Genomic DNA, 23,406 nt, shown 5'->3' on the forward strand with positions numbered 1-23,406 from the left:
GGCTCTTTATGCAAAGAAGCAGGGCTGGGAAGGCACCTCTTGCTTTATCCTGCACAACCCTCTGCTCTGAGCTACTTCCACTTCTTCCTGAGCTCAGAAGTGGATTCTGCCATGGAAATGCAGAGCTAAGAGAGGATGCAGCTGGTTACTCTGCCAGTTGTAGAAAACAAAATTGTTTCTAAAGTCACAGACAAATAAAACCACAAGAGGGAACAGTTTGAAGATAAGTCTCAGGCAATTTTGTGGAACTGGAGTTTCCCCAGTCAATGTTCCTGAGCTCCCAGCCTTGCCACAAACCAGGTTGGGTCAGCTCTCAGCTGGGCTTGGGGTGCTGAGGAGAGATTTTGTCACTGGCTCAGGTAAAACCATTTCCCTCACTGTGCTTCTGGAGCACAGATCCTCCAAAAATCCCTGTTGTGGTCAGTCCTGGCTGCTGGGATCCCAAACATCCCTGTCCTGATCAATCCTGATTGCTGGGGATCCCAAACATCCCTGTCCTGATCAATCCCGATTGCTGGGGATCCCAAACATCCCTGTCCTGATCAATCCTGATTGCTGGGGATCCCAAACATCCCTGTCCTGATCAATCCTGATTGCTGGGAATCCCAGACATCCCTGTCCTGACCATTGTGGGTGTGAGCACCGCTGTCCCGGTTGCTCCCAGTGCCCCTCACATCCCACCTTCAGCTGAGTTGCCCGACACGTGACAGACTCCAGCCTGGTCCCGGGCAAAGTGGCACTGTGGCACTGTCACAGCTTTGAGCCCAGGGGACATTCACACCTGAGCAAAGAACCTCTAATGGGTGCTACACATGCAGCTTCGAGCTGCCACAACGGGTTAAACACAACCGGTGTTAAACCGGTTCCTGATAAAGAATTAGCTGTTCCCTTGGGAAAAGCAGCACCCACCCTGCCTCTGGCTCCTGCTCAGCTCCAGGGCTCGAGTCATGCTCTCACCACCATCCTCACCCAGAGAGGTGTGCAGGCCACGTCACAGGATCTCAGTGGCATTTGGCCAGTCCCTAATCAAGATTACTCTCTTCCCCCCCACCATAAATATTCAGCCTCAGGTAGGAGTTTATCACAAATCACACCACAGAAACTGACTGCTCTGCTTTCCTCTTGAAGGGAATATGACCACAGCTCAGTTCTGTGCTGCTCTCACAAGTCAGTTTGCAGCAGAGTCTAACACTATCCAGAGCAAGCATTTCTTTTCCTTTAGAATTTCTTCCATATGCTCCCTGGACTCCACTCATAGATTTTTTATTCCCATTTTTCCACCAGTTCCGTGCCAGTACAAGTGTTTGTCTTTATCAATACCTTCTCCTAAGATCCAACACATCTGAGAAATGGAAGTTGAAGCTGGATACTCAGCAACAAATTTACTGGGCTGCTGCACTGGAAAATCTGGGATCATTGATCTTTGCACAGATCCAGCAACCCCAAAACCTTGGGAAGAAGCTCTTTGCCATCACAGGCAGCCTGCTTGCATTCTCTGCACTCCTCAACAGGCAGAGAACTTCAGCAATGAGACACCAGCAGTGCAGAGAGAGAAAATCACCAGAATCCCCAGTTTTATTTACACAAACCCATTTGAAAGACATGCTGGTGTTGCCAACAGGGAGAAGGATGTTCTCACTGTTCTGAAGGTCCCAAGAACGAGAAAAAACAAGAGTGACTCATGTGAGAGACTCCAAACTAGGAGTGAGCAGGGCTCTGCTGCTCTGTGCCTCATGGATGGGATCTGCAGAGGGATGCAAGCGCTTGGCAAAAATCTGCCCACACAGGAGCAGCATCAAAAAACTCCCAACAACAAAAACCAAAAGAAGAAACAACAAACAAACCAACCAACCACAAAAAACCACAAAAAACCCCAGCTATTTAATCCATCCAGCTTTTCATAGAAAGTCAAAAATGCTATAGAAGTGCTGACAAAACACAATCAGGGTTTGGAAAGGAGGGGATGGCACCCCTGGGAGGAATCTGCATTTTAAAGCCACCTCTGCCCACCCTATGGAAGCTGGAGAATATCCCAGATAGCTGGAAACTCTCACTGCCAGCAGAAATTCTCATTCCTCACAGTCTGTATCCAGGGTGTGGACCCTTCCCTGCTTTTCTCCAATAAAGAGGGAAGAGGCAACTCCAAACCTTGAAAATAAATCTTTCAGCATTGATTCTCCACCAGTCTCCAGCACACAAACATTTATATCCCACCTTGCTCTTAAAGGGAAAACCCATTCTTCATCCCACGTCCTTTTTAAATTAAATGTTTCTCTTGAATTTTTTTTTTTGACACAGAAAATAACTTGGACCTTGTGTTTAGCCAGTTTTAGACCTACACATAAATATCTTTGTATGTATAAATGTGTATCTCAAAGGCAAGAACCCATAAAATTCTATATAAACTGAGCTGCACTGGGAATTTCAATGCTAATGAAGCATATGGAGAAAAAGTATTTCTATAAATCATAAATTTTTCAGTAACCTGCAAGTTAAATGAGAAGTGACATATCAAGAGTTCTAATTAATCCATAAAAAGGACTGCTGTAAAACCCCATATACACAGAAACCACAGGTTAAAATATATTGTGTGGGTTTTTTCTGTCTTTCTATGAAATAACAAGGAAGAACTCTGGGTAGGATGAATTAAGGTCAAAGTAGAAAACATTTCCAAACAATTTTCAAAACATTTTCACCTCACCACAGAGCAGCTTCAGTGATGGGGAAGGAAAATTCTGCTCCAAACACTCAACACTGGGCTTGCTTGGAATGTCTTTTTAAAGGGATCAACCAAAGCAGTTCCTACAGAACCATCTCCTTTTGGTTGTAAATATCCCCATGGAAACAGAGATGGTATCAGACAGACAAATGAGGAGCAGAAATCGTTCAAATACAGAGTCTCTAGGAATAAAATGGGTCAGGACCAGGCAATTGGAAAAGAAACTCTGCAAACCTCATCACAACTACTGCTCCAAGTCCCCATCCCCTTGCTTGTTCTGATTGCCACAGAATTTCTGCTTTAAGTGTTTTTAACAGACAAAAAACCCCACCCAGCACAGGCAATTCTGGGTTATTAAACATTCCCAGGACCCAAGTATGATGCAGTGACCCATTTGGACACTGGCCAGGACAGGGATTGAGCTGGCAGAGGGCTGAGTTTCACCACAAAGCAGTGGAAAGCACAGCCAAGCCCAGCTCCCAGGAGTGCAGAGGTGTAAGGTTTTTTTGAGGGCCTGACTCAAACCTCAGTATTTGCAGCTGCCAAGAAGCACTTTCTAGTGCGGACTTGCAGTTTTCAGGTGTGGAACCTGAAATGATTCCCTGTAATGCAGTTTTTGTTTTCCATTAGAGAAGTTAAGCAGCATCCCCACAGGACTCACTACAACACTGCCAAAGTTGTCTGCACTGAGGGGGAACATTAAAAATCCTGGCACCAAATTCCTGCATGTGCAAAACAATTAAAGTTAAGGAAAACGAGGTGATTCCTCTCAGCGCTCAGAGGCCAGTGTCAGAATGAGAGAAAGCAGGAGCACAAACCCTTCCAAGGTGATGTTTACAAAGTTGTCCTCAGGTATCCCAGTTTTAAAGACCTTGCTTTGCTCCAAATCACTGACAGGTGTCTTTAAAAAAACAACTTTCAAAATTTCTCTTGCCTGAAAGTAACAACACCTTACCAGTCACACTCTGCAAGTGGAATAGTTTGGTTTGCATTCACTTGTATGAGTCTGAGAAGACACAAGTCTGAGCTTTTGTTCTGTTTGTATTCACCCCCATTCTCTGGGGTTTGAGATGTGTTTACTTTTGCTGTAAGGGAGAGAAATGTTTCCATTCAAAACTACTTTGGTTAAGAAAAACCCAACTTTAAATTATTTCTGCTGACTGGAGTTTGCCCCAAATTCCCTAAATCCAGTGGGCTCCAGTTTTAAAAGCCTCACACTCTCATTCACCTCACACAAATATTCCATTTTACCTCAAAAAGAACAGCCACACTTCCTCAGCTTCTATTGTGAAAACAGACAAACTTGAAGTTTTTTTTTATTTTTATTGGATGCTTCCAACTTTTTAGCTAATAATATACAGATACTCAGTTTTTTCATTGCTTCATTCACATCCTCACAGAGTTCAGCCATTCTGTCACATTAAAATAAAAAAAAGCACAACTGAAATAAAATAAATCCATAAGGAAAAATACATTATAAACTTATATTCAAGAAACATTCTCTTTATAATTAAAAACCTGTTTGCAATAATTAAAGTAGGATTTAAAGAAAAAACTTGATTTTAATTTTTAAATAGGAGGCCTTTGTGTATACTTTTAATCATTTTATATGTACAAGCCCAACCAGTATCTCTGCCTACTTGTGAAAGAATACCTGAAAAAGAAAAAAAAAAAAAGACACTGAAAGTGAGTTTTTAAACAAACAAACAAAGATCAATATTACTTTTCCATGAAAATACAGTATAATCAGAATTTTAAACACATGCTTCCCTCATCTGGATTAAGGCCTAAAAGACAGATGTGCTTTAATAAAAGCAGACAGTATGAAGAAAAGTCCTTCCACTTTTCTCTTCAAATTCCTGTAACAGCTCATCTATTTCATTTTCCATGTCTTCTGTGTGCTGTATCTGGAAAAGAAGAAAGTCTGAGCAACCAAGCTCCAGGGATTTGATGTTTAGAAAACTGTAATAATCCCAGTTTTCTGGTTTACTGGGAAATCTAACTGGGCAGGCTGTACCCAACAGGGCTTTATTGCACTTTATTGAGATTCCCAGCATTCCTAAAGGCACAGATATTCTGTTTTATGTTTATCTGCAGATCCCAGCCCACCTAATTGGCATTTCAGGAGGACTTTGTTGAGTAGGCACCATCCCTCCTCCCCATATAATAAACGGAGGCTCAAGAATAGCTTCAGGCACAGGGAACAGATGGCTGAAATTTCAACTCCTTGAACCCTCTTTAGGCTTCTTGGATCTGGAAAGGATTTGAAACCAGAATAAATCACACAGGCTGGAGTCAGAAGCAGCCTGGGATGGTGAACTCCTCAACCTTGGAGTGTAAAAGAACACAGGACCTTCCTCTGCTCTCATCACATTGGGTGCAGCTCATTTTAATTCTAGTTTTTAGTTTAGTTTGTACAATAAAATACAGGGTGTTTTAAAGGATATTTGTATCCAGAATACAACCCTCACATTTAAATCCCACATAATCACAACTGGTTTGAAGAGGGTTCACTCTGCAAACCACGAGTTCACTTAAATTCATCCATTTGCCCGACAGCTCTGAAAATAAGCAGGAGAATGTGGAAATTTGCATCTTGACATGGATTTTACTGGAACAACTGCAAAATGCAGGAGCTTTAAGGAGCAGCAAGCAAAGCTCAGCCCTTGAGCAGCCAGATGGGTCCAAGGCACCCCCAGGATTTTCCTCTTTACTTACACACTGACAGAGCTCACAGATAAGGAAAGCACCCAGCGTTGCCTCCTCATGGTTATCCTGAATGTCTACATTGATCACATGGACTGGCTGACATGTCTCCTGCTCTCTGGAATTCAAATCTATTTAAAACAAAACACAACAGCAAAACTTTGGGTGGAATGGGATCATATTTTACACAAAGTAGTAACAAGATTATTAAAAATAACATAGGTGTTGTCACATTCAAAATTTCCAAAGTATTTTTTAGAATTTAATATTATCTTAATAATCCCTTTTATTTCAAAAAACAAGAGGTGGATTTTGGAAGCATATGAATTCAGACTTGTGAAAGGGTCATGGCAGTTTATTTTACCTGCTCAAAGGAAATTATTGCTCCTCTGATAATCTTTAAAGACCAAGAATCTCAAAAGCAAAGAAGGAGTTTTGGCTTCCTCACCTGGAGTGTTTTAACTGGTCATTTCTAAAAAAAGCACCGTACATCCAACACTCTGAACTGCAAGATGAACTCCTGCAAGCTAAGCACTGATAGTCACATTAGAAAATTCTGTTTTAAAATGTAGCATTTACTAACAAGGGTGAAAAAAATAAAACATTTTTCCTAGAAGTGTACACGTGTTTACTGTTGTGCCTCCCTAACATATCCTTCCTTCTACATCCAGTTTTTGACCTAAAAGTTGCTCTCTCCTACCTCTAATATGGACCTTCATTTTGGCAAATCTGTTTAAAAATATTATCTTTCACATGCAGAGCCATTTGGGCCAAGTGTGAAGGGCACTGTGAAGGTAAAGAGCTGGAAAATTTGCAAGTGGTTGCTCTTCACATCCCTTCCTCACATCTAAAAAGCAAGGTGACAGCTTTCCACCTGAGACAGGCTGAAGATGTCTTCAAGAACCAGGGCAGCTGCTCTCAGAACTCACCAACACATTTCAAACCCTTCAATTGAGCACTCAGAACCTTAACAAAGCCCAAAAGTATCCTGTTATTGTGATAACAGGTAACACTGAAGAGGCCAAGTGACAACCTTTAAGTTCTATGGATGACACCAATTCACTTGGCAGGTGTTTCAGTGGGGAGGAAACTCCTCAAACCTCACACAAACTGTACCCAGCAATTCCAGAGGCACAAGGTTCTCAGCCCAGCAATTAACAGAGCTCCAGCTGAAACTCCATGGCCCTGAGGGAGTTCCCATCCATCCCCTGTGCTGTGTTCATGTGGAGCTGGATCCCCAGAGATCCTTCTGGCTCCTCTCTGACTCATTTTAGGGCAGAGCTGCAGCACATTTGCAGTGTTCACCACACTCAAGGAGCTTCTCCACCTCTACAGGAGGTGTTTCATGGGGATAAACTCCTTGGGAGCTCACAGGAAGCCTGCAGGGAAGGGAGGGGAGCTGCATCAGGAAGACAGCTCTGACTTTTTTTTTTCCATCAGCTCATCCCAATTTGCTCAGTTTTTGAGATCCATGAGCATTTCCAAACCAAACACGGAGTTTCTGTAAATTTCCTTATGCCAGCCCCTGCTGTGCACACACACTCTGTGTCGCTGCCAGTACCTTTTGGGGAAAAGTGCTCAGCCACCACTTCTCTGGTGCATAAATCTACATCAACAACTGCAAGCTCTTGTCCTCACTGGTGTCCAGGTGGAGGACACAGAAAGTTTCCAGATTTGTGGAGGACTTCAGGGAGGAGGGAAAAAAAACCCACTCAAAGTTAACTTGGTTTATTATTTCAAGCTCCTTACCTTCTACTACTTGATCATAGACTCTTTCTTCACATGTTAGGATCAAATCAAAAACGTCTTTGCAGTTCTGGAATCTTTCTGGTCGTGGTTTAATTCTCTTATTTCTGTCCAACATGTGTAAAATTCCATTCTGTGTGTATCTGAAGTTGCTTGAGTTAAGTATCTTTACTCGAAGGAAAGTCATGGTTTTGAGCAAATGACCAGCACAAGGTAACTTATTAACATATCTTTAAAATAAAATATTCTGTTTGCAAATCTAAAAATCAATGACTGCAAAAGATTCCCAAGGTGAGTTCAATCCCCACCATGCAGCTGCCTTTCACAGACCTGCCACTGGCACCACAGCTTTAAAGGGCCCTCAGAAGAAAAAATTTTCTTGGGCAACTATTTTTATATCCATAAATACTCCCAACCCGCAGCCTGTGCTGTTCTGTGAGCAGGATGTCCTACATTCCCTTCTGCCACTGCCCCTCACTTCAGGGGCCCTGCTCTTCAAAGGCCATTCCCAGGTGTTTCAGGGGCCACCTGCACAAAGTCCTACCTGGAAATGTGGATTTATGCAACTGAAACTCCAAAGGAAGCCAAAGAAACCATAGAAGCACTTCCCATAAAAATATCCTGAGATGTATAAATAGCAAGGAATGAAGAAAAACACTGACATTATGCCTGTCAGAGCTTCATCACTGTGTGAAAGGAATCTGTGATGCTGCTTGGAGCTATATTTATGCTGCTGCTGTAACCTTGAGGCTCTGATTTTACATTTTAGAGCCCCTTTTCAGGCAGGATTCTCTAATCCCACTGTTTCCACCCTTCTGGGATGTGCAGTTTCATTGGGAGCACTCCAGGCTTGACTGTCATATAAATCTGCTGGCTTGAGTAAAACCAAACTCCCAAAGGGAAAGTTTTAGGGGTAAATTGGGAATACCAGGAAAGGTTTGGACTGAGAAAGCCTGGAAGAAATGCATCTCCTCCTGACTTTACCACAGCTGTATTTTAGCCATCTAAGTATATATTTTTACGATGTAACAATAAGGATAACAACCTGTAATTTCTTGAGATAACAATGCTGAGAATAAAACAATTACCATAATTTGTAGCAATATGTAAGAGGCCACCTGGGCTTCCTTGCTGGAAAAGTGAGACATGTATTTCTTCTCTTCAGAAAACACTCCTACTATTTTTGTAACAAAAGACCAAAATTATCCTGCCTACCTTTTAGCAGGAGTTCAAATTCTACTGCCCAGATGTGCACGGGTGTGCTCACAGTGCTCCTGTTCAAGCAAACAGCCTCCAAAGCTTTTAAATCCTTCAAGTGTTTAACTTGTATTAAAAATTAAACCCAGCTCTCTACCTACAAGAGTCTTCTTCATGTTGAAAATGGGTTCAGTTTTTCTGTGTGTCTGCATCACTGCACTTCAACTACTTGTAATGTCAATTTTGCACCACGAATTGAGTGATAGGCTGTTTATCACAATTAAATGTTGTCAATTAGCCTGACTTCTGCTGCATTTCTTTTCTCCATGTCACTCCCAAGCCTTTTTTACTCTTCCTTCACAAAAGGTTTCTCCTTATATTATTAAGGAGTTGTCCTTTACAGCCCAAAGCTCTCACCAGCAGCTCTTGCACACCAACACCCCTGTGAACTCTCCTGGGGTTCGTCATGTTTGGGGAAAAAAACCCCACTTGAATGGAGCCATCTCAGACCTCTGGTTATTTGCAGAGCAGGAAAATGACTGCATTTTCAAAATGCCATTTCCAAAATATCTGCCATTTCCAAAATATGCCAACATCTGCCTGCATTGCTTTGCTCAGCTGGAAGGGGAGCCCTTCCTGGGCTCAACACTCCTCATTTCTACATCCCGCAGTTCAAGAAGGAAGGGGGGGGAAAAAGAATCTACAACATCCCACACACTTTTTTTGGTACTCTTTTTCCCTTTCTAGGATAAAATGTTGCTGGCATCTGTCCCCTCGCTTTTCTGAGTGAGCCTGGAGACAGAATTACGCAGATTCCCAAACCCACACAAGATTTCTGCTCCACAGCCCAGCTCTTTGCTGCCAACTTACAGCTATTTTTTTTTTTTTCTCTCAAGGGTCCAACTGCCTATAAAAGGAGACTGAGAGAAGCAGTTAAGATTTATGGTGCTTTCCTATTTGGTTGCCTGGAATCTTTTTCACCTGGCAAAAGTCAGCACATCCTTTGAGCAAGGAAGGGGGTGTGCTCTGCACATGATTATTCAAAGGCATAACAACCCAGCTTTTTGCTCTTTGGGAGCTCAGGTGAATGCAGATACTACAGCTTATAAATGGTTTCCACCACACTGGCAGGTCTTGGATCATTTAAGTCAGGCTCTGCTTTCCTTCCAACAGATTTCAACTCCACAGTCCTTGCCCTGTGCATCCCTGCTCTTTTCAGGACAAAATTTCCCCTGGTTTTCTGTGCTATCACATCTTCATAGCCCTACCATGCTCCAGAAGAGGACACCAGAACTTGCCTACATTTCCCTTTACCTACTGCAAACCCTTGGCAGAGTAAATCAAACACATTTTTAAAGAGTCCAATTTAGATTTCACCTTTAATAGAATAACTCTGCTAAACAGATCCCAAATGTGATGGAATTTAGGCAGGACGACTCAGCAGTGGATATAAAAAGGAGATGTTACAGCACAAAAGTTGTTTTTTTCCTAACAGGCACAGCACTGTTGCTCATTCTCATGGAGAATTTCTATTACTGACTGTGCATTCTCTCTTTTGAGCTAAGGATATCCCATACTAGTGATAAAGATTTATTTTTTTAAAAAAAATGTGTTTAGATAAACCCCATAAGCTTTCACTGCTTTTGCTACTCAAATTTAAAATTCCAGAAATGCATTTTACCATCCAATTGATGGGTCCCTGCTCCAGACATCTGGGTAACCATCCCTCCAAACATCCCTCATCCCTCCAAACTTGATCATTTGTCACTGACAGGTCCCAAAACTACTTTTTAGCCACGAGCACCAACACAGAGATAGCCAAGAGAGTCAAGTCTCTATCCTGTATGATGAAAGAGAAATGATCTTACTGATGCAAGTATTCGGTAAGCTTCATTTTAACTCCCATGTGAAGCTGAAACTCACAAGTGATTTGAGCTGGAAGTGTTGGGGTACAGAAATTAATTACATAGATGTAAAATTCCCATCCCTATCCCCCTGCCCCATCCCTTGAAGTGTCCAAGGCCAGGCTGGATGGAGCTCTGAGCAACCTGGTCTATGCAAGGTGTTCGTGACATGGAGAGGGGTGGAACAAGATGACATTTAAGGTCCCTTCCAACCCAGGCCATTTCTGAAAATATAAAAGGCAATTTATCAAACCTTATACTTTCTAAAATGAACACGCCCTTTTTAGGAAAAAATCTTTAAAGTAATTGCTGGCACCCAAACCTTCTACATCTTCATATAAATCTGATTATTCCCTTTAGTGAAGCTGACACCATCCTCAAACACTGCATTTCTTCTTTGGGAAAACCAGGAGCAGAGCAGAGTGCTTCTCACCTGAGCATGAACAGCATTAGCAGGTCTCTTTTCCTTATCATCCATATTTATTTATTAGTATCTGCATTATAAACAGAACACCTTGCATTAAAGCCTGCCTGGCAGTTTGTCTAGGCACTGGAAATTTCCTTAAATGAAACATGCAAGGGGGGGTGAGGCTGCCCAACCTTCTTCCTCCTTCAGAATCAGCTCCTTTAGAGGGAATGAAAGACTGGAAATGGGCACAGGCACCAGAAATGCCACTTTCCAAGCACAGTGGTTATGGCTACAGTAACTGCCTTCACTCCAGACCCAAAGAACACAATACCTTTCCTCTGGAATTGAAACTGGGCAGTTTAGAACAAACCAGAGATGGTTCACAAGCCTTTTGTTGGTCCCTAACTTATTAAGTCTCAACATTGAACCATTCTATTGGATTCAAATGGAAACAGAGCAGGGTGAGATGAGATATTAGGAAAAAATTCCTCCCTGTGAGGATGGGAAGGCCCTGGCACAGGTTGCCCAGAGCAGCTGTGGCTGCCCTGGAAGTGTTCCAGGCCAGGCTGGTCAGGGCTTGGAGCAACTTGGGATAGTGGAAGATGTCCCTGCCCACAGCAGGGGGTAGCACAGGATGAGCTTTAAGGTCCCTTCCAACCCAAAACAGTCTGGGATTCTAAAACATGCCATCCAAAATGATCATGAAGATGCTAAGCTGGGCTCAATGACATTTCTGCAACATTTGTGCCTGCATGAATGACCTGCAGAAAACCTGAACTTGTTTTTTCTAGTGAAAGACAAGCACCTAGCATTTGTAAGTCACGAGCTGTAAGGATAAATCCAACTGCTCCTAGGAGCTGGTCCAAATATAAGTAACCACATGCCAGCCCTGCTCACTTCCTGAAGCCTGGCTGAGCACCAAAGCTGAGAGGTCTGTACCCACACATCAGTGAAGGCAGCAAACACCTTGAGGTTAGCTCTGAGCTCAAGTGCCAGACATGAATTTATCAGTGCTGAGCAGCTGAAGCTGTATTTGGGGTGAAAATGGACAGATGCCAGCTGCCAGATGGGAAAAGAGAGGGAGTAATGGCGAAGTCCAGTGCCAAAGAGGTGGAGAAGGGATGTTACAGATGTACTGAAGAATGACAAGGATACCAAGGACAAGATGACTCAAGGATGTGGCACATCTGACTATGCCATCAAATAGCTGAGCGTGCACTTTGTCAAAGCGTGAACTTCAAGAGGAGTTTGGTATGGATTGCTGGAATCCAGTGTTTGGATCACCTGGCAGTAAGTGACACGGAGATGTGACTTCTGCAGTCCTTCCAAGGAGCAGCAGGCAAGCGAGAGGTCTCAGGAGGGTCACCCAGGACTTCAGGATGCTCCCTTCAGGTTTGGGAGGCAGTGCCAGATTCCAGGGATGAGCAGCAAATGTAGGATTGGGAGTGGGGGAAGTGCTTTGAGAAGAGATGTCTGTGTAAAGGGATGAATCATCCCCCTGACCAGGGAATCAGGCTCAGGGAAAGAGGAGCTGCAAGAGCCATTTCCAAACTGGCTTCTGCTGCTGTCACCCTTTGTGCTGTGAAGCTCAGAATTTCCAGTTACAGCTTAAGGTACCTCAGAAAGAGCAAACCATAAGCATTGCAAACCCTAAATTGATTAAACCATTTCATTTAGAACATTTGGGAAACTTGAGAATACAATCACAGACAGCAGGGCCACTTGGCACCAGGAACCTACAAAGAAAGCACCATGCTGGATGAGCTCTGCAGGAAACACTCCTGGCTTGCAATCAATGCCAGTTTTTAAGGAATTACAGTTGCTACCATGAAAATGGGAATTGGTTTGGAATAAAGAAAAAAAGAAGTATAAGCATCTCTAATGTTGGCACAGAGGTCTTGTGTCAATGGGAGGTAACTTCAAGGCAAGAAGCATCGACGGTCACTTTGCTCCCCCTCCTTCAAACTGGGATGAAACTGCCAAAGAATGAAATCACTCCAGCTCTAAATGGATTTTACAAGAGTCATCAGCCTCAGACTGGATCCTTCAGTCAGAATTTCTCAGAGCATCTGTTTGGGATTCACCTTGCCTGAAGAAATAAACCTTTCAGACTACCTAGAAGAGACAGGATGGCAGAGAGTGTTTTATATTGTTGAAAAGCATCTGCTATTAGATTGGAGTCTGTAGTTTCTACCATGTCCCAAAGCTCAAACACAGGGGAAATAGTATTTAAATAATATATATCTAGCTCATGCATTGTTAATATTTTGATGTATTTCCTTTTTAATGTGAATTAAACCAAGATTAAAGGCAGTTATCAGAAGGCAGACAAAGAAGTACTGAAGATTCGCTGCCTTTGAAAGGCCTGAGATTTTGTGAAGCATTTTGGTCTTAAAATTCTTCATGGAGAAAAAGGGATCGGAATTCAACCTGTGGCTAGAAGCGTGTTGATTTGCAGAAATATGCCTCTTAGAAGCCTGTTAAAATCCAGTTTAAACACTTTTTTCCTTCCTCATCCCTTCCCTCTATTCTAGGAGCACTGAAGTGCTTTGTAAGACATGGTAAGGAAGAGAATGAGACTTGTACTGCACTGTCTTTGGAAGAAGTTGTGCCACTGACACAAAGGCCACAGTTTCAACTATTTTTAGCTCTTGCAAAGTTAGGCTTCAAAAAAAGATGGAGAATACCCAAACCCAACCAAAAAAATACAAAAAAATCCCTCAACATATTGAAATGAAACACTCCAAAATGGCTTCCAGAGACACAGCTCTCCTGCTGAACAATGGAATGATAGCTCAGGAGAGAAGCTGACAAGTGCTTAGCAGTTCAAAATCCATGAAGAAAAACCAGATGAAAATGTAAGATAAATACATGCATGAAGAGCTTACCTGAAGTAGAACTTAAGTCAGTTACTCCTCAAGACTGAGTTACATACAAAATATCACATGGGCATCCAACTTCAATATGGAGTTCACAGAATTAAAGCTAGATCCCATCACCAAGATTAGCACTACTCTTTTTTCTTCTTTTTTTTTTTTTTTTGGCAGAAAAGAATCAATGTCTTCAAGGGAGATGCACCAAGTTCTTCATTTCTGAAGTTTTCCTTCTAACTGAAGGAGCTTTAGGAACTTCTTCAGGACAGATTTTCCACCCTCCCCTCAATTTTATAACCTCATGGAGCTAAGGAGCTACAACTGGAATCCCATCTAAAGTTAGGGAGGCCAAATGAAAAGAGGAGGTAAAAAACGTCAGGAACAGAGCAGGCTGCCTAGAAATCCTAATTAAAAATACACCCCTATCTGTGAAAATAATTTTTAATGTGAGGGTCACAGACACATCAGTGTTGAGGAAAGGAAAGAAACAATCAGCCAGAGAATTACTCATTTTGATAAGGAACCCAGGAGCAATTCCTGCAGAACTTTGGCCACATTTCCATTTGAACAGCTATCCCTGGGCACAGCATCAACTGCTGATGAAGATTTAAATTGGGTTTAAATTTAAATTGTCTAGCAAGTTTCACCCTTGACTAGTTTTTGCCTTCACTTGAAAGCAAGGCTTCACCCAGCAGTTTTGCTCTATTTTTATTTCAGCTTTAAGGTCACCACCACAGAATTAGAATTAAGTCCTCAAACCCCTTCACAGAGTTGTAAGAGGCAAGTGATGACAAGGACAAATAATCCTAATGTTGGAAAGGTGGATTACACATGCAAATACAAGGTGGTATATGGGAACTACAGACCATGGTTGTGTCCTCCTCAAATTAGGAGCAGAATTCTCTACTGTTGAACTAGAAATAACAGAGGAATGTATTTTTTAAAAGCACTGTTCAGAACATTGTTAAACGGTTTTGGGGCAGTCCTCAATTCGGGCTCAGGGAATTTAAATGCTACATTCAAAAAATTCAATGGGAGATGCCGATACTTATTTTAACTCTAAGTTTTAACTGCCACATCTTAAAAGGCTTTGAAGTACTTCCATTTTAGATCTACAGTAACCACCTACTCAACCAAATCTGTATTCCTGGCTCCATTAATCCCCTATTCCTGTGCTGCTGAAATTCAACATATGCCTTCAAGGTACGAGAGCCTGTGCTCTATATTTCACTAATTAACTGCAATGAAAGGTGACTTTAATCTCTGTAGAGTGGGTTTTTAATAGTTGTTCCCCCTCTTCGTAAGTGAACAGCAGAGGTTTAGTGCATCTCTTCTCTCTAACACAATTTTAATCTTGCTCTGAGTGAAGTCCAGCAGTGCAGCAGCTCATTTTTGATTGAGGCCACTGCTTTCTGAACCTGGGGGCTGTTTATTTGGGCTGTTCCCTCACAGCCACAATGTCACTGGGTACCTGGTGTCCACAGCACCTGCAAGGAGAGCACTCAAACCTCAGGTGTCTCCTCACTGGAATATGGGAACAAGCAGGGTGTTGGCAGCAAGACTCAAAATTTCAGACTACAGGTGATGAAAGCAAGGCTGGGAAACAGAATAAGCAGCTCAATCATATAGAAACACCCCTCCCTTTTGTACCCCCATCTCAACCACACTCCAAGCCCATGAGGAGAGTAGCCCCTCCCACCCCACAGGTAATTCCCATCCCCTCTGTGAAGTTATGCTCACCCAACCGAACTGAGAGCCCCTGGGACCCTGGGTCACAAAAAAAAACTATTCCAAAACTCGCTGATGTGAGGAGGTCAGGTTTTGGTAAAGTCTTTACCCTCAAAACCCACTTCTGGAAACAGAGTTGCTTTCTGTGCTGCCAGTCTTCAGTCTGAAAACCTTAAATTATCTGAGAATCAAAAAAACAAGGTCACAGAGGCATTTGCTGTTGCCTTATGTCCCCTGCAGTGGCTGTTGTTTAAACCTCCTTTATCTTGAGAAAAAGTTTAACTGTAACACTGCATACATATGGGGAACACAGCAAAACATGGAGCAGAACCACAACGGTGACTCCAAAACATGCTGAGAGGGGGGAACAGGTTGGCTTTCTGTTGGTTTTTGTTTTTTTTTCTTAAGTACTGCCATATTCAGCACAGCAGCAGTGAAGAATTCAAAAAGGAAATCTCAAATCGTTGGTGCTTGTTAAAATTAATTCTCAGTTCAAGGAATTTTCTTTTAAGAAGTTCTTTTAATCAAGATATGGATATGGCATACCTCATTAAAATGGGTTTGCAAGATCTTCCTTTTCTCTATAGGCAAAGGGATAAAAAAATCCAAATCAAATAAACCAGCACATCACATATGATATATTAAGACTACATCCTACATTTTGAACTTTTTTAAAAAAAAAGATCCTTGTTGAAAAAAGCATCTAGAATGAGTTCCCCAAGTTTTGTTTGTGGGTTTTCTTATTTTAAAAAATCAACTTTAAACACAGTATTTTAAAATAATGCAGCTGGGTCATTTTTAGTAGTGTGCCTAATGCTGATCACCTTTGCTCTCCAGGATTAAATGTTATTGGGCCCTCCTCTGTCCATTCTTTATAATAAACTACAGGGTTATTTTTTCTCGGTGCACAGAGCAGATCACGTATCACAAAATCCTCAGTGAGAAGGGTGAGCTCTTTAATGAAAGGCATCCTCTCTCCCAGAGAAAGTATTCTGTAAGCCTTACCTGGCAGTTTGTCTGAGCTAAATACAACATTAAAGTCGAGGTGGTCGCTCTTCCCAAATCCATACTCAGGATAGTCTTTGCACTGAGAAGGATCCACAGTGCAGTGGAGGCAATGGACAATCTGAGGGTACTGATGTGTTCATTCAAGAGCTAAACATGGTAACACACTACAAAAAAGCATTCGGAATGTGTGCATTGGAACTGGGTAACAATTTACAGGGGAGCATTAGAGGCCCTGTGTTAAAAAAAACCTCCTATAAACTTAAATCATTTAAAGTTCGGCAGCCAAGCAACTGTATAGATTCTTAATGCCAAATAATGAATTACACCTTTCAAGGATGAACCACACTGGATTTTTTTAAAGAGGCCATGCCACAGGGATACAGTTCTTTGTCTTTCCTAAGCAGATCATTGTACATCTGATCATATGTTGTTTTGAAGTCATAAACATTTGGCTTGTCTGGGGCTGGTCCTGGCAGTTTCACGTGAGTCCCTGTGCCAAAGGATCGGACACTGAATCCTCGTTTGCTGAAAGACACAAGGGAAGGGGGGAGAAGACAATTAGACTGGATGGACTTCAAAAATTAAAGTGCTGAAGAACACAAGAGTGAATTTTAAAAACATCTCTTAGCAAGCAGCCAGCTGGGCAAACTAACTGCCAAGAGTACCCAACATGTATTTTCTTTGCAGTTACAATCTAAATTCACACACCATTTCAAGAGAAGCACCTCTATTTGACAGGAATTTTCTTACAATTATGGTACACAGCTATTTGGAAATGTCTTGTGCTTTCCGACATCCCGGATTTGCAACAAACATGTTCTATGTTCGTGACAACACAGGCAGAGATGCTTTTCTCTTGATAGAAATAAGTAACTGTACTGACTGATCAATACTTAAGTGTCCTGCTGTGCCTGTTGGCTTAACTGCATTACTCTTCTCACTTTGCTGACCAAACTGCCCCTGGAGTAACTTAATTAGCCCAGGACAAATATTTGTGTGCCTGCCACTGGAAACCATACAGTGCAATTACTTTTACACAAGTGGGGCAGATGTTCTGCTCGCTGCTCTCTAAAACTCTTGACTAAACCAGATTAATTTCCTGGATTTCTTCATTCCATTCTTATAAACAACTACTTGTTTAATAGTTATAATTAAAAAAAAAAAAAGAGGCAACCTGCTTTCTTTAGGAGTAATGCCAAAATGCTCTTGCTGATTAACTGAAATACTGGAACCTCAATACCTCCTTTAGCAATATTAAAATATATGGCTATCTATTGAATAATGGGACAAAAAAGAGATTTTCTGGTGGGATAATGGACAAAGCTACATGGTAAAATACCATTGCTACCACCCAGAAGGCTGAAACTTTTGGGTCTGTAATGACAACGTATCTTGAAACAGTAAGACCAGGACTTCATCTATTTTTTTAAGGATTCATACTTTCAGCTTGAATGATTTTAGCAGGGACTGGATGGAGTGAAGAATGTAAAAACAAAAAAGCAAGTGAACAACCCAGTGCCCCCACACCCCCAGAAATACCCCCAAATTTGCAGTGCTTTCCTCTGAGGAGAGTGAACAGATCTGGGACCCAGTGCAAGAGTCAGCCCCAAGCTCCTTGGTCTGCACATCCAAGGAAATTCAGCAGAAGACACCAACTCAAATTGTCTGTTTGCCTTCAAAGGGGGTCCACAAAATGATGTCAAATGCTTCTGGACAGATACTGTGATCACCTTCCACCCCAAACTCAAACACAGCTCTGAAATTTATCAACACTTATTTCCTTCAGTTCCTCCTACTGAAACACAGCCCCTCCTTTCTCTTTTCTTGCTTCCCCACACATTTTCCTCCAGATACTATTTTTAGGTGCCTATTTCTGTAAAAAGACAAGATATGTGAGGATTTTTTTCCTTCTTTCTGCAGGACTGATGACTGAAAACGGATACAAGTGGAAAAAAGTGCAATTCTTTGCCCCTCCCAGCCCTCCATCACATGTAACTGGTGCAGTTATGAGTCACTGTTCATTTATTTTCCCTGCAATACTTGCAGATCCAAGTTTTGATTCTGCTGCTTCTACTGGATGTGCAGAGAAACATAATATGTGCAGAAGAAACTGCAGTGCTAAGAAATTCATGTTTCAATTTGGTCTTTCCTTCTATGGTTTCCTCCTAACTTGTAATTTTTTCCTTTATTATTCTTTGAAACAGGTCTGCTTGGATCACACACATTAAAATCTCCACCTTTTAATTGCTGTAGATGCTCCTGAAGTTTGCAAGATCTCACATAAAGCCAATCTGAAATATTTGACATTCAACACATCAAATTTTTGTGCCTCCAAGGCCCATGACCCATTCAAAGTTACTTCCTTGAATAGCTGGAATACGAGTTGCTCACATGGAATTTCATGCTTCGTACCTTGGTGAGTGTTAGTGTCAATTTTTACATTATTCACGTCCCAGGTACAATGAAGTATTCTAAAAACACTTCAACTCATTTCTTGCAACAACTGGGGCACGGGAGAGGAAAAAAAGCCTGCACAGAGCCATTAGTCAGGAGCTTTTATTAAATATTATTCAGATTTTATTAAATAGTTGGACACATACAGTGTAGTGAAACATCAGGTGTCTGTGGAAATGTGGCACATTTGTAAAAATGAACAATTCCTACAAGATAATGGGTATTTAGTGTTTGGTTTTGGCCTGGTAAAGCTACACAGAAGATGGAAAAAAATAAGCTTTGTCACAAAAACTAAAGAGTAAGACAGACTAACAGACTATCCCAGCACTGATTTCTGAAAATGTGGAGCTTAAACTTTAACAGCCTAATAATGACCACATTTCAGGAAGTTGTTTCTTTTAATACCATTAAGGCTGATAGAAATAAACTACCAATATATTAAGGACAAAGTGAGTCACTACTCAGATCTCATTTTCAGCACTTTGCTCACCTCCCAGTCCAAAGCTCATCACAAAGAGCTCACAAGCACCACTCTAGTGCCCCTGAGCACTTCCCTCCAAAGGATCTCAGAGCTCATTGAAAACAACTCTGAAATCAAAGATCTGTCTGGACCGCACTGACACACCACAGACTGGGACCACTCAGTTCCAGGCACTGGCAGGAAAAATAGTATCTATCTGTGCAGCTTGAGACATGAAATTTTGTCCACACCTTCCTTTTATTTCACTGTTATATGGGGATCTCACACATTCTTATTTAACTGCTTTTCAGCTTATTTTATGTTCATAACAGCAGAGCCTCTCTTTACAATGGCTGTAGGAAATATTACTAAATATTAAAGCAAATGCAATAAATCCTGCAGTGCCACTGCACTGAGAGTGGTGAAAGTTTTCAGGGGACAAATCACTAATGTTACCACATTCCTTTCCACAAGAGATAGCAGGAACATAACCAGCAACCTTTGTAGGCTACTTAGAAAATATCTTATGCCACCCAATCAATATGAAAAAAAAATCACCCCCCAAAACAAGCCCACACTGCTGAACAGCAGGACAGAAGCATTAACTCATTTTGAATACTAACAACTTGCAATTTGCTTTATCACTACTAAGCTGTCAAATGAAAGTGTACTTTAAAATAAAAATTGAAAATATCTCCTTCTTGAGGAGTTATTAATTTAGGATTTCTTATATTAGGCAATACAGATGTTAATATATCTCACTGCATTTTGGTGCTGATAGATGATGCCAGAAGAGAAGCTGTGAGTAACAACTTACAGAAACAGCACAGGTACAACCTAAGTTCTCTTACACCTCAATGTTGAACTACAAGTCTTAACATCAATATGCAAACTAAGTTTTTGCTACAGGGGTTGCAATATTTGAATTTCCCTGCTGCCACTAAGATCTCATGTTCATACTTTTAATTTCCTAAAAGTTAGCATTCTAAAACCAGAAGTATGTGGCTGAAGTGTATACCAGCATTGTAGAAATTTTTATTGCCAGTAAGTGACACAGAGAACTTGAACTCAGTAACCTCCTTCCAAAGGGATCAGGGTACTACCAAGCAAACAGAAGTATGGAAGTTGCTGCATAAAAAAGTTTGGCTGTAAGAGATTTACCCTTCTGCCTTCCTCCTCTGAGGGAGACCAATGAGTCTGCATGCTCTATGGCAAAATATAAAGTAAAAAATAAAATCAGCTACAGAACATCCTGGTTTTGGCTGAGGCAGAATTAATTTTTGTCCCAGCAGCTGTGTTGTGGATGTGTTTGCAACATGGGCATGTTTTTTGTTACTGCTGTGCAGGGCAGAGTACCCAAGCCTGCTCTGCTTCTCACCTCACCCCACCCCAGCAGAGCCTGCAAAAGCAAATAATGCCGGGTGAGTAAGATCTGACCTAGGGAGGGGCTACACACAACCAGCCTGACAGCTTTTAAGGAGGGATCGTGTCTTTCTGCACTGCGCTTCCCATTCCCCTTTGCTTCCACCCCTGTGGTGATGGCTCTTACTCTAGCAATAAACTTCAGACGGACCTTCAGCCTGACTTCTGCTGGAAAATCAGAACAAAGTGCTTAAAACTTGGTTAAATACAAAATACACAAGCACACGCTGAATGCTGGACCCCAGACTTTGTTTTCCAACAGCACACAGAATTTGTCTTTTAAAGTCTTGTCATCCACTAACAAAATACCTTAAAGTTTCATAATTCCTCAGCTTCTTCCTAACTCTTCTTCCTCTTTCAGGCATGTGTTCTTCCCAGCTGCAGTGCAACATGCTGCCCTGAACTGGTGAGGCAGGCTGGCTTGGTGCCAACACAGACAATTTCCTGGAGTTTAATGGCAAATGGGATGTTACTTCTTTAGAGCAGCATCAGCAATTTATCTCTTTTTTGCCATTTATGCTACTGCTGCTATAGCTACAAAAGATGTTAATAAAAGTAACTGCTTTCAAAATATGGTTTTGTTACTTTTAAATTAAAATCTTAAGGGAGAACAGACTTAAAAAAAAATCCCACCACATTTGACAAACATCAGTCACACCGGAAGTGATTTATTTCTGCAAAAACACAGGGGAAGGAAAAGGCCAGACATTATATTTCAATTTAATTTTGTTCTTAATACTCAACTTTCAATTAAAAGTCTGTTCCAGCATTATTAGAGGAAAAACTATGTCATGATTTAACAGAACTGCCACAGGTAACATCCGATGCCAAGAGTGAGAGTGAAGAGCATGAAATGCTGCCACAGTAAGATGGCTGCCAGACCAAATGCTTCTATTATTTATTCCTTTCAAAGCTTTTATTTACATTTAGCACACATCTTATGCATGGTTGTTTTGCTTATTGTGCCATCAACGTATATTTCTAATGTGAATGTTTCTTTGCCTAACTTTAATAAAATAAACCCGACCATCCTTATCATGTTCCTGCAGTGCAAAGCAAAGATTTAGGGGTGTGATTTCAGGCAGATCAGATCTCTCCTGTCCATCAGTCTGTCCCAAGTCTCCCATCTCACCTCTTCAGCCAAGCTGAGAGCACTTGTAATGCCAAATAGATTAACATTTATAATCTCAAAGACATTTAGTACTCTGAACCGAATGTTCTGGTCCTCCTGTGAAATGAAAGAGATCCCTTTCAGAGTGGCTCAGTCTCCACAGAATGTTAAAGATCGGAAGGGACCTTAAAACCCAACCTATGGGCAGGGACACCTTCCACCATTCCAGGCTGCTCCAAGCCCCGTCCAACCCGGTCTCGGACACTTCTAGGGATGGCTCAGCCACAGCCTCCCTGTGCCAGCGTCTCACCACCCTTATTGCCACGCTGAAAAAATGTTTTCCCAGCATCTAACTTGAATTTTCCCTTTCACTCTGTACCCATTATTCCTTGTCCTATTAGTCCAGCTCCTCCGACTTCCCTGTGGGCCCCTTTCAGATGCATACAAGAGAAAAGAAAAGAAAAAAAATAAAATAAAATAAAGACGGGAACATTCAAGTTTCCACACGCCGAGACACAGACCCTGCTCTACGCAAGTCCCCAGCCCTTATTTTCAGCACTGGGGCCCAAGCTCCGTCGGGGGGGGCGGGACCCCCGGACCGCGGCCTAGAGCTTCGGAGAAGTGAAAACGGGGTGAAAAGGGAGAAAAAGGGGGGTGAAAAGGGCGTACAAACAGGGTGGAAGCGGGGTGAAATGCGGGTACAAGCGGGCTAAAGGTGGAGTGAAGGCAGGGTGCTGTCCCGCAACCACGGGCCTGCCGGGCCGGGTGCGGGCCCTAAAGCACGGCCCCATCCGCACCTCCCGAACAGCGGAGCGCCGGCGGCACGGGGCGGAGGGGGGGGGGGGGGGGTGAAGCAGGCAGCAGCGGTTACCTGAGGATATTATGCGCCTCCATGCTGCGGTTCTGGTTACTGGAGCACACCACGGCCACGCGGAGCGGCGCGGACGGCATGGCGGGCATGGGACTGCCCACGTCTCCCTCCCTCCCGGCCGCCGCTCCACAAAATGGCGGCGGCAGCGCGGCGGGCGGGGACGGGACGTGTCAGCAGGGCCTCGCCGCGGCCAACCGCGGCACGGGGCGGGGGAGGCGGAGCGGGCGCGGCCACCGTGAGGGGAGTGCCGCAAGAAGCGACCGGAGGGTGCTGGGTGAGGGTCAGTGGAGTGTGAGTCACGGGCGGTCTCTGGGAAGCGTCTGGCGCAGCGTGAAGGGAGAGGGTTGTGCCGCCTCGCCCCGAGTTTTGGCCGATGAATAATGTAAAAAAAAAAAAGATATTAAGGTGCTGGTGCTCAGAGGAGGGTAGTGGAGGAGAATCTTTATGGGGAGTGTGAGGGCTTGTTCAGACTGGAGGGGGGCTGATGGGAGATCTCATTGCAATGTTCAACTTCGTGAGGGGAAGAGGAAGGACAGGCAGTGATCTCTGTGGTCAGCCCCGGGAAGGGCTGGAGCTGTGCCAGGGGAGGTTTAGGCTGGATTTTGGGGAAAGATTCTTCCCCCAGAGGGTTCTAGGGCTGTTCCCAGGCTCCCCAAGGAAAGGGCACAGCCCCAAGAGCTCCAGGAGGGTTTGGACACTGCTCCCAGGGATGCACAGGGTGGGGTTTTGGGGTACCTATGGAGGACCAGGGCTTGGACTCAGATCCTTTTGGATCTCTTCCAGCTCAGGATGTTCCAT

The 23,406-nt window shown here is 42.8% G+C and overlaps 1 protein-coding gene across 1 annotated transcript; it reads right to left on the reverse strand.

Annotated features, from left to right (window-relative positions):
- Nucleotides 1–4,017: 4,017 nt before the first annotated feature.
- SSU72 (SSU72 homolog, RNA polymerase II CTD phosphatase) lies at nucleotides 4,018–22,769 on the reverse strand. The gene is made up of 5 exons (XM_058855134.1): nucleotides 22,609–22,769; nucleotides 16,672–16,815; nucleotides 7,175–7,314; nucleotides 5,438–5,556; nucleotides 4,018–4,626 (listed from the first exon to the last, which is right to left on the reverse strand). Exons 1-5 carry the CDS (start codon nucleotides 22,695–22,697, stop codon nucleotides 4,525–4,527), a joined length of 594 nt encoding a protein of 197 aa, XP_058711117.1. The 5' UTR covers nucleotides 22,698–22,769; the 3' UTR covers nucleotides 4,018–4,524.
- Nucleotides 22,770–23,406: the final 637 nt, after the last annotated feature.

Source organism: Poecile atricapillus, chromosome 22 (genome assembly GCF_030490865.1).
Source record: "Poecile atricapillus isolate bPoeAtr1 chromosome 22, bPoeAtr1.hap1, whole genome shotgun sequence".
Lineage (NCBI taxonomy): Eukaryota > Metazoa > Chordata > Aves > Passeriformes > Paridae > Poecile > Poecile atricapillus.

Excerpts from the sequence above, each read along its gene's own strand:
- SSU72 (XM_058855134.1), bottom strand. The coding sequence starts at position 22,697 with ATGCCCGCCATGCCGTCCGCGCCGCTCCGCGTGGCCGTGGTGTGCTCC. Across the intron at positions 16,816-22,608 it reads GAGGCGCATAATATCCTCAG|CAAACGAGGATTCAGTGTCC; the intron begins GTAACCGCTGCT and ends TGTGTCTTTCAG. Across the intron at positions 5,557-7,174 it reads CTATGATCAAGTAGTAGAAG|ATTTGAATTCCAGAGAGCAG; the intron begins GTAAGGAGCTTG and ends TGTTTTAAATAG.